The 12,130-nt window shown below is 33.9% G+C and overlaps 1 protein-coding gene across 2 annotated transcripts in view; it reads left to right on the plus strand.

Annotated features, from left to right (window-relative positions):
* Positions 1 to 11,717, plus strand: part of MED13 (mediator complex subunit 13) — a 105,577-nt gene extending 93,860 nt beyond the window's left edge. The window contains exons 25-30 of one of the 2 annotated variants that reach the window (XM_047706011.1): positions 44 to 202; positions 317 to 502; positions 2,426 to 2,574; positions 4,341 to 4,514; positions 7,216 to 7,316; positions 7,659 to 11,717. In XM_047706011.1, coding sequence (XP_047561967.1) covers positions 44 to 202; positions 317 to 502; positions 2,426 to 2,574; positions 4,341 to 4,514; positions 7,216 to 7,316; positions 7,659 to 7,791 — 902 coding nt within the window. In that variant the 3' untranslated portion in view covers positions 7,792 to 11,717. Of the gene's footprint in view, positions 1 to 43; positions 203 to 316; positions 503 to 2,070; positions 2,166 to 2,425; positions 2,575 to 4,340; positions 4,515 to 7,215; positions 7,317 to 7,658 lie in introns of those variants that run through there. The other variant, XM_047706012.1, reaches the window with a different exon arrangement.
* Positions 11,718 to 12,130: the final 413 nt, after the last annotated feature.

Here is a 12,130-nt window from a genome sequence, read left to right on the forward strand (position 1 = left end):
TGTTACTTTTGATGTTTTTTTTTTCTACTGTTGATACCCACAGATTGGAGCAGCTTGCTGAGTCGTCGAAATTTGCAATCTCTAAGTAAAAGGCTCAAAGACATGTGTAGAATGTGTGGTATATCTGCTGCAGACTCTCCCAGCATTCTCAGTGCTTGTTTGGTAGCAATGGAACCCCAAGGCTCTTTTGTTATTATGCCAGGTAGCTATCCTTAGTTTATGTCAGATTTAATTCTTCATGTGCTTGTGTTTCTAGTATTATGTAAAGTTGATTCTTTTTTTATTGAAAGAAAAAATAAATTCTCTTTATTTTCAGATTCTGTGTCAACTGGTTCTGTATTTGGAAGAAGCACCACTCTAAACATGCAGACCTCTCAGCTAAGTACCCCACAGGATACATCATGTACTCATATACTTGTGTTCCCTACTTCTGCTTCTGTACAAGTAGCTTCAGCTACTTATACCACTGAAAATTTGGACTTAGCTTTTAATCCCAACAATGGTAGGTGAATTGTTCTTTAAAGGTTTGCAAATATAAAATAAGTCTTGATGCTTGTGGCTGATTTTAGGCTGAAGAGTGCCTCCCCAATCCTATCCTTGTCCGGTAAATGTTTCTGAAACCTATGAATGTTAACCTTAGATGACCAAAAAAGACTTTGCATATGTGATTAAGTTAAAGATTTTGAGATGGAGAGGTTATCCTGGGTTATGCAGGTGGGCACTAAATGCAATCACATGTATCCTTATAAAGGGAAGTAAAGGGAAATTTGATGATGCACAAGAGGAGAAAGTCACGTGATGGAAATGGAGGGAAGAAAAGTCAGAGAAATGATGCTGTGCTGCTGACTTTGAAGATGGAGGAAGGGACCATGAGCCAAGGAATGCAAGGAATGTAGTGCTAAATGCTGGAAAAGAGAAGAAAACAGATTTCCCCTGGAGCCTCCAGAAAGAACATAGGCCTCCTGGTTCTTGATTTTGACCTAATGACCAGTACTTTGATTTCAGCCCAGTAAAACTGATTTTGGACTTTTGGACCCCAGAACTGTAAGAGAATGAAGGTGTGTTGTTTTGAGTCAATAAGTTTGTGATAACTGGTTAAAAGACAATAGGAAACTAATAGAACCATTCTTCTACCTTATTGATATTGGAACTAGTGCTGTGAATTATCTTATAAATATTTACTTATTTTAAAAGGCAACAATTGATCATAAAATGCACAGGTTTTTGTCTGTGCTGCTTGCTACCTGTGCATAGACCATAGACTTGGCAGCACATTGTATATTCCTTTCTGAATTGATTTGCTGTATTTATATAAACTGCCATAGTAGGAAATAACTCTTACAGATAAATTTACAGATTACATTTTACTAGAAGAGAAAATAAATAGTATTCCATTGTTGCTCTGAGGTACCTTAGAAAACGGCATATCTCTATAAAGTCACAAGTAGGGGGCACCTGGGTGGCTCAGTCATTTGAGCATCCCTCTCTTAATTTCAGCTCAGATCGTGATCTCAGGGTCCTGGGATCCAGCCCCATGTCAGGCTCTCTGCTCAGCACAGATTCTGCTTGAGTTTCTGTCCCTCTGCTACTCCCCCCACTCTCTCTCTCAGATAAATTAAAAAAAAAAATCACAAGGAATATTTATTTTCTTCTTTCAGTGTGTTATACAATAACTTGAATATATTTTACATAATAATTAGACTATTGTGTATAGTCCCACTTTAAGTACATTTTCATTTCTAGCATATTACGTTTGTTCTGTATTCATTTGCTGTTGCTGCTGTAGCAAATTGACGCATGCTTAGTAGCTTTAAACATCACATGTTTATTATGTTACAGTTCTGGAGATCAAAAGTTTAAAATCGGTCTTAACTGGGCTAAAGTCAGTGTGTCTGCAAGGTTGGTTCTTTCTGGAAGCTCTAAGGGAGAATCTGTTTCTTTGCCTTTGCTAACTTCTAGAGACCCCCTGCACCTCTTGCTCATGGACCCTTCTTCCATCCTCAGCAGCAGCAGTGTAGCATCATCACATCTCCATCACTGACTCTAACCCTACTGCCTCCCTCTTATTAGGACCCCTGTGATTACATTGGACCCACCTGGATAATCCAGAATAATCTCCCCATCTCAAGATCCTTAGCTTGATCACATCTGCAGAGTTCTTTATGGTAACATATTCACACGTTCCTGGGATTAGGATGTGGACATCTTGTGGGGGAGGGCATTATTCACACTACCACATGCTTGTTTATAATATATAATTGTTTATATGGCTCCTAAAACAGTACCTGGCACATGGTAGACATTCAGTAGATGTTAATTAAATTAACCCATTTTGGTTAAAATTCATTAATTTATTTTAACCCTCCGATATGACCGCGGGATGTGAAAAATGGAGGATTTATTTATTTTTCTTTCTCCTATGTAGATGGAGCAGATGGAATGGGTATCTTTGATTTGTTAGACACAGGAGATGATCTTGATCCTGATATCATTAATATTCTTCCTGCATCTCCAACGGGGTCTCCTGTACATTCTCCAGGATCTCATTACCCCCATGGAGGTGATGCTGGCAAGGTAACCCTGTTACAAAAGTTTAGTCAGTCTGTCATTCATTAACTTATTAATGGATTGATACGTGAGCTAAAACACTATTTTTTCCTTGGAAATTAGCAAGAAGTGAGATTCATAGTACATTCTTGCACTTCTGTCTTACAGATGTTATTACTTTGAATTGTGCATTATAAAGAGAGTCTCTTAAGGTTCTTCTGTCCCTGACTTTGTTTTCTAGACTACTTGGCTTTAGTACTACTTTTGTAGTTTTCCTGCCACTTTACCATACCTTCTAATTAGGTAGAGGATCAGGTTATCTGCAAATTAGTATATGCTGTAAGAGCTGCCATTCATATCAGGGCTTTTTTGGAGGAATGTAATAGAAATACTGATTCTTGGGGCGCCTGGGTGGCTCTGTGGGTTAAGCCTCTGCCTTCGGCTCAGGTCATGATCTCGGAGTCCTGGGATCGAGCCCTGCATCGGGCGCTCTGCTCAGCAGGGAGCCTGCTTCTCCCTCTCTCTGCCTGCCTCTCTGCCTACTTGTGATCTCTAAAGAAAAAAGAAATACTGATTTTCTCCTAAGAACAGAAGAAACACTGACCATCTTCCTTCTTTCCTCTATGTTAATTTTCAATATTTGGCTGTCTTGTCCTTCTATTTGAACCTAAAACTAATGGGGTTTCATTTGAATAACATCTTTATTTGAGTAAAATTATATATAGTGGTTATTTGATTGTTATAGAATGCACATGTTTAGAACCTGCCCTTTTAAAATAAGGATCTTTCTCCAGTTTTACCTTGGATTCTTTCCTTCCCCTCTTTTTTAAAACCTGGACAGAAGTGAGATTATTGTAGTACCTGTTGGGTCAGCTGGTAAAGTATGCAACTCTTGATTTGGGGGTTTTAAATTTGGGTGTAGAGATTACATAAAAATTAAAAAAAAAACACAAAAACTTGGGGGGAAAGGTGAGATTATTGAAAAAAAAATATGTATATAGAATAGCACCAGTAATCTGACCACTTCGATAAAATTGATTTTTACTTTTAGCAGATTACTTTCCTTTCACATGTATTTATATTTTAACTTTTCAGTACATATAAATTTAAGTATAATGAGCTTTTTAACGTTGTTCTCCCATAATTGTTATATCATTCCCAAAATGTTGGATATTTAAGTATCTTATTTTTTTCTGTTACAGATAATGTTGCAATGAACATTTCCTTGCATATCATTTTCTTCTTTTTATTTATTTCCTTAATGTAAAGGCCAAGAAATACATGGACTAATCTAAAGGATATGAGCATCACTTGATAGTCATCCCTTCCTGTTGCCATAGTGCTTTCCAAAACACTAGTAACTGCATTTTATAGTGTTAGATGAACAAAGCTAAATTTAATTTACCTATTGGATTGGGGTGTGGTGATCAGGAATTAGTTGAGGTAATAATTAGGAAGTAAGTTAGGAATTTCATTGAACATTTTGTATTTTCAGTTAGCTGGAAAGGTTTAAACACATATACTGAACATGGGCTCGGCATCATAATACAAACTTATTAAACAGTTCGTATATTTATTTCCTCATATAACTCTTAAAACTCATTCTTTTAATATTGTTACTAATTATGCTCGTCTAAGTACATAGCAATTGATTTTTTTCAATATCCTTTAGTGTGTTTTTTTTTTAAGTTGATGTCATAAGATAGTGAGACTGATTGCCATAAACCACTCTGTATATCTAGTGCCAAGGTGTTTCAAATGAACTAACATACTTTTAATTTTCTCTCTTTAAGGGTCAGGGTACTGATCGGCTACTTTCAACAGAATCTCATGATGAAGTAACTAATATTCTTCAGCAACCATTGGCCCTTGGTTACTTTGTATCAACTGCCAAAGCAGGTCCATTACCTGACTGGTTCTGGTCAGCATGTCCTCAAGCACAATATCAGTGTCCCCTTTTTCTTAAGGTATTTCCATTTCTATGCCACTTCCTAAATAATGCTGATTGATGCCTTAGTTCCAAAGAAATATAGAGTTGTCTAAGGTCTTATTAAATGAATTGTGAAATATGACAAGATCACAAAGAAGTTATCTAATTATGAAACAGCTCTACTAAGTTTGAACTTTTAATTTATCTTTTCGTATTTCTGGGACCCTTGCTCTTAATATTCGCAGCTGCTCATATGAAGTATAGAGCTGGGTGAACCTTATATTACTTTTAATCTAACCTTTTCATTTTCTAGGTGAGCATATTAAAGTTCAGAAAAACTTATTTGTCCGAAGTCATAAATTGGTAGTAGACCCAGAACTACAGTCTGGGTCTTTTCATGATTATACTATTATTCTTTGAATTACATCATACTGCTATTATGCCACAGTATTTTGGGGATTAAAGGATTCATAATTTTCTAAGAATATATTTGATATTTAGGTCCATTTACTATCTCCTTAAAATTTCGTTCTAGCTTTGTGTAAATTGCTATGTTAAAACTATTAAGTGGTTTCCAAGTGCTAAGATTCTCAGACCCATACTGACTTATCAAAACAAGTTCATTAGCAAGTGACATAATGAGGTTTAGATACATTGTAAAGTGGTAAAATGAGATGTGAAAGCTCTATCCAGGATTTGTTACTTCTGTAGCTTACTGCTATTCCAAAATAGGAAATTCAGATCTGATTCACTTTTTCTTACCTACATGCACCAGAAGTTGACTTTTATTCCAGAAGTCATGCTAATTTCTAATTAGTCCTAGACTAATTAGACTAAGAAGTCTAATAACTTCTTGCCGATTGATTTTTACTCTTAGGGTAAAGGTTGGATACTATGCTTTAGTTTTGGGGGATTATATTTTAGTGGGTACCTGAACCAATAGGCTTGCCCTCTCTTAAGCCTGTTGCTATCTTGTTACCCCTGGCCCACATACCATTGAATCAGTGACATTTGAGCCTAAGCATTGAACTTCTGTAGCACATTCATAAAGAATACAACAGCTCTTGATGTGAATTGACTATTGATGCAATAATATATTTAGGGAGTGTCAGCCAGGGTAATAAAGTTTGATCATATATGACTTTTCTTCCCCTTCCAATATATATACAGTGGTCTATACAGATCTCATTACAAGAACATATTCCCAAGAGTGTTTCTGCAAAATAGTAGTCCTTGGTGTTTCTAGAAAACAAAGGGTTCTTTGGTCCTTTGGGAAATGTTGCACATGCTTTCTGTCCCCCTTTTGTTGTTATAATACATGTATGCACATTAAAATCTTTGAAAAAACAGCAGTAAATAACATTGTATACCTACTATTTTCCAAACTTACTTTAATACACAAAAAAGCAATTATGTAACACCAGTTCATAGTTCATGACCTTAGTGTTTCACAGAACATTTTTTTAGGAAACACCACTTTACAAAAAGTCCAAGGGACTATCCAGATTCTTTTCTACTCAATATTTATTTGCAGAGAGGATAGTGTAAAGTGGGCATTCACCCTCAGATACAGTGTAACAAGATTAGGACTTCTGGTCTGAATTACCAGGTAAGGCATAATTTACCGTAATTTTGTTCACCTTTTGTTTTCATACATTCCATTTTATTTCCTATACCATAGGCAATAAAATCACTTGATGTGTTTTTCTTTACTTGGAAAAATAATGGATTGTTACCTAGATGATTAAAAAATCTTTTTATCATAGAAATTAAATAGTAATTTCTAGTACTGACTATTCATCTAATTTGTAGTGATCTGCCATATGAGACTTCTTATGACTTATAAATCAAGGGTTTATGGGCAGTTAAAAAATATATATCTGTGGTTATATTCTTGAATATATAACACAAGAATATAAATATGTATATATAATTATATTCTTGAATATATAATACAAGAATATAAATATATATAAATACAGTTGTAGAGGAGAAATCACCTAAATATGAAATAGTACCTTTTACAGTATACAGATCTGCTAAAAGAGTTTCTCCATCTCTCATAGTTTTTTTTTTAAACACTTTATATATATTGACTCAATAAACAAAAAATGATTCACTTTAATTGAAATTCCTTTTTTCCACTCTTCATTGTCATACCGAAATGGGTGTGACAGTTGTCACCAAGCCTCCAGTATGAAATTGCATGGCCAAAAGAAGGCATTCTATGCACTGTACTAGAGTGCTCACAATTCCACCATAGGTAGGTTTGTTTAAAATTATAGATTTGTAAGCAGTATATTTGCATATGCTTACTCCTCGTATATTTTTCAGTGCTAGAGCTTCATGTATGTGTATAATCTAAAGTTCTAAGTAACCTGTAGACAGACTGTTCAGGTTTATCAGCTTAGGGCTTCTTTAAACATTTACACATCTAGGCATGTTACATTCAGAAAATAGATGACTTTTAAAATACCTTTTAAATAAGTTTTTTAAGGATTATTATGTGGTCTCAAAAGCGGTAGAGATTATGAAAATAAAGTAAGATTGAATGTAAGTTATGCACTTAAAAATTAATTCTGTAATAAGTTGGTTAAGCAAGAAGAACAAGCATCTTTAATAGTAGTGGCCATTCAATACATAGGTCTAAAATGTATTTCATCAAGGACGAGACCTTGGAAAAATAAGGTAAAACCAACAACTTTTCCATTTGGCTGACTGATTTCCTATTTTTTTAGGCCTCTTTGCACCTCCACGTGCCTTCAGTGCAATCTGATGAGCTGCTTCACAGTAAACACTCCCACCCACTTGACTCAAATCAGACTTCAGATGTCCTCAGGTATAACTCTTTTTTACCATTAAAGGTTCTCCATTGCATCTTTGAAAGAATATAATGTTGATTCTCATGTAGTTTTCTCATATTTGGCAATAATTTACAGTCCTGTACCCTTGGATCTCTAGATGAAGTACATCATTCAGAATGAGTGCTTTTCTTCCTAGCATGTGTAATCTACTTTTGAGAGTACTTTTTGTGAAAATTAGTTAATCTTTAATCTCCCCTAGAACTCTTTATTCTATACCTTCCACCATTTTTCAAAGTGGCTTTGAATCTTAGATGCCATAACTGGGAACTGCTTCCAAAATCTACAGTGAAAATAAATACATGACTTATACTTTTCAGGTTTGTTTTGGAACAGTACAATGCACTCTCCTGGCTAACCTGTGACCCTGCAATCCAGGACAGACGCTCATGTCTCCCAATTCATTTTGTGGTGCTGAATCAGTTATATAACTTTATCATGAATATGCTGTGATCTTCATTCAGTGGAACTGTACAAGAAAAAAACAAGGAAAATATTTCGCTGCAAGATTAAGTTAAAGTTATCTTCTCAGTGAAAGTCATCTGTGATGGGGTCTAATTCTTATTACTTCAACAAATATTGTTTTGACTTGGGGGGAGGGGCTATAACCCTGCTATTTTTCACTGACTATACTGAACTCTTTAGGATGATGACTGATCATACAAAACGTATTATAACATTTTCGTAGCAAAATTAACCTTTTTTTTTCCAGTCACAGTATTTGTGAAAAGTAATGAGCCATAGTACCCAGTCATGTTAAATGAATATTAAAAGCATGGAGAGGAAACATGAGGAACAATGAATTTCAACATATGGCTTCAGAACATCAAGATGTTCTTGTATTGGATTATAGTATCTAGTATTCAAAAATGCCTGCATCTCTTATTTATTGTAAGTTTTTAAATGTATAAATTGTCTTATATTTCTTAACCTCTTTTATAAAAATTTTCCTAGAAGGTTTATACTGCCTTCTTGCTTTAAAGCAATTGGTCTAAAATATATGTAATCGTCTTAATTAAAAAGTTGCAGTAGGGTTGCTTTTAGAGTATTATTTTTTTGTAAGGGGGTGGGTGGGACGGACAGTAAATTTGTATTGTCTTGATGTACAGTTTAATGGGGATAGAGGGGGAATAATGTCCATACCATTGTGTGTGGAGGATTTACAGCTAAGCTGTAGTTGCAGAGTACATGTACAGTAATGAAGTTCACTGTGTTTATAAATTAAAAAGGTACCAGGTCTTACAGCATTTTATATATCACACCTTTACAGAATAACATGATGGCAATATACAAGTGATATTGTTGGGTGGTTTAACTTAGAATAAAATGAGAATTCTTCAGTTATATTTTGTACTATGGTTTAGGGCTATGACTAATATTTCAGGCCATTTCCAGTGAAAGAAACTTAGTTTTACAAGAAAAACATTTGCTACTGAATGCTTAAACTAATTTTGGTGTTTAATGTTACATGCTTAAATGTTTCGGGTTTTTTTTGTTTGTTTGTTTGTTTTTTGTTTTTTCCTTCAGTTTTGACAGTGGCACATCTAGGCATGGGAATATTATTAATTATAAAAATTATCTTCAGGATCTACTATAAGGTTGAAATTTAGCCCAGCTCTAGGCATTTTACAAATTATTTTAAGAATAGTCACTCTGATTGTTTGACTTTTTTTGTTTTTTTTTAAATTAAAGATTGGGTATGTGTGTGAGAGTATGCATATGTATGGGTGTATATGTGTGTGTGTGTGTGTGTGTGTGTGTGTGCGTGCAATCAAACTGTGGTGTAAATAGATTCTCAGTGAATTCTGGTATTCAGACTCTATTCCACTAGTTAAAGAACCATTTTCTAAACTTAACCTGTTTCCTTTTGCCTTTTTTATTTATTTAATTTTCTTGGTTTGGAGATGGCAGTCCCAAACACCAGAGTCTGTACTTTTCTGTAACACAGCTCAGATTAAGGCAGGGCATATGCCAAGGAGGTTCTCACCTCCCTAAAGAAGGGACTTGAATTTTAGGGACTTTAATTCACCCCTTCCTTCAATACAGCTTTCCCCCTTCTTGTTTGCACATGCCAAGAGAAATGCTTTTATGCAGGCTTTACCCCGTTAAAGCGTTATTTCTACAGTGCTGCTCACAAGAGAGTCCAAGTTAGCCTCCTACTTGTGTTGCTGACTTGAATTCACAGTCACCAAGTCTACCTATCTTTCTTGGAAGCAGTCTAGCAAAATTCCGAATTTGTACATTCACTAATTCTCCACAAAGACAAAATCAGTTGTATTTACAAAACTGTAATTCGGTATGTTTTATTTTGTTTTTACTGAAACTTGTTTTGTAAATACTATATGCTTAGCTTAAATATCACTTTCTTATGAACAGTATAACTTCTTCAAATTGTGTATATTAAAACATTAGCAGGTCTTGTTTTTTCTATAAAGAACACAACTGGTGACAAAGGTTTTCAATCACTTCTTCAAAATTACAATGCAATTCCAGTGGTCAGCATTTTTGAAATTAGAATTTAAAGATTACATCTCTGCATTCATTTTTAAATTATGCTAGCACACTACAGATTATGTTGGCATGTTTTGTTCTGTACTTAAACTTGTCTGAGATTTGAGGGAAAAGATGTTTATTTGGAATTTCTATAAAAAGTATCCTTTTTTATATACTTAGCTCAGTAGTGACTTTTAAAAATAAAAGCTATATTCTCAGTTGTTTAATATCACTAGCTTATAGTAACCACACCTCAGTTTGAAAATAGATTTTTAAAAAATTATTCCCTGACAGTTTCTTTTATATGGAGCCATAAAGAAGAAACCCAGTATACAATTCCTTTTTATCTGGGAATCAGGGAGTAGTTCCCAAATATACAGGATTTACTGATAAGATTTTTTTTTCTTCCCTTCACATACAAGTTCACACTTAAATAGAACATTATTAAATAGCCATTAGAAAAGGTCAGGAGACTTATTTCAGAAAAAAACTAAGCCTTTTATGCAGGATGATGGATCTGACTTACTAACGTACTGTCACAGACAAGTATGGGTAGTTTTTTTGTTTAAATGGTAAAGCAAAATAATACATACTTTATACCAGTTGATCACCAACACCTTGACTTCTTTGTTACAGTGCTAATGTGTTTTTTGTGCAGTTATCCATTACCAAGCAGGGTGGAAGTTCAGTATTTTGGCATTTAAAAAGATTAGTTATATAATGTCTGCTTCCAGCCAGTGAGAAACATCTAGCCATACTTTCTTATGCAAGCCATTCAGTTATCAGGACTGTGAATTAACACTGTATGAATAAATTTCTGTACACCTTATTGTTTGGCCAGAAGGCCACCAAGTGTACTTATATGTAATCCTTAAATTTTAAAGTAGCTGTAATTTTTAAATCTTTCTAAACTTTTCTTAAACCACTAAAATTAAGCTCTTACTACTTAGTCAACTATCCTCAGCTGTATTCGTACTCAATTGTCAGTATGGCACAGATTACTGTATTAAAATATTCTTTTCGTCTTCATATTTACCTTCTGAGGTAATTTTTTAACTTAATGTGTTACTACAAAGATTTGCAGATCTTTAATCAAGCACTATGTTAATACTGTAATATCAAAATACTATGTTGCATTATTTAAAATGTTCAAATTGAATACATTAAAAGGAAGTTTTTAAATGCTGTTGCATCATATAATTTGCTATTCATCCACTATGGCATCACATATCAGTCTATTAATACATTTAATGTTGCATGAGTAATGTTTTGGTCTGGGTTTCCTCTTAAGATTTTAGTTTTTCTAAATTAAGGAAAAATGTTTTTGACATACTTTTTTTTTTTGTCCCCCCCCCCCCCCCCCCCATCAGCTAGAAATCTTAACCTTCTGGTTTTTCTTGGTGTTTTAATGGGCCCAAGAACTGTGGTTTAAATTTTCATGTTTTCTCTTTTGTGGAGTATGAATTAAAAACTGGATTTGGGACCTAAAATACTCCTCAGGTTGATGTATTCATGAAGTTTTAAAATAGCTTTAGTTTTCAAAGTAAACTGGATTTGTGGACCTTAAAGTTACTGAGTTTAAACTACAAATTGTAACGTCATTACTGGACATGTCAGCATCAACTCTCTCAAAATAGCTTGGTCACTTTATGAAGGGGCGTTTTAAAGTTGTTGTTTAGCAGTGACATTTAATATGGTCCAATTTTTTTTTTTTATGTGACAAAAAAAAAAGAATAAGGAACAAACACTATTGCTGCCGAATGCCATAACACTGAGTTGTACAAATTGTGATTGAGGAAATGAAAAGGTTTATACTTTTTAAAAAAAAAAAAACAAAAAAAACAAAACAAAACTTCAAATGGAATAAATTATTCATGAAGCCTTCATTGTGGTGTCTCATTCTGTTAAAAATATTTCCATCTTAAACTTATATAAAAATTAATAGTATTTTTTTTCATTCTAAGTGGAAAGGGGTAACCTAAAAATTAATGGACTTTTAATTTCTCTATCTGAAGTATTTTATTTAAAAGGAGATTTTTAACTATATCAGTGATTAATATACAAGAAAACTGTGTATGTACATACATATTTCTTTTAGACTGATCAGTTTGGTATCAGTTTTCTAGTCTAAACAAGTTACTTTCAAATATTTAAAGCTTAGTTCGGTCCTATTTGATCACATAAATGTTTTGAAACATAGGGGTTCAGATATGAACAATCCATTAAAAATACTTTGTATAGGTACCCATTTTAAATATTTTTGTACAACTTAAGCTGAGTAAGGACAAACCCCCAAATT

Source organism: Lutra lutra, chromosome 16 (genome assembly GCF_902655055.1).
Source record: "Lutra lutra chromosome 16, mLutLut1.2, whole genome shotgun sequence".
Classification (NCBI taxonomy): Eukaryota; Metazoa; Chordata; class Mammalia; order Carnivora; family Mustelidae; genus Lutra; species Lutra lutra.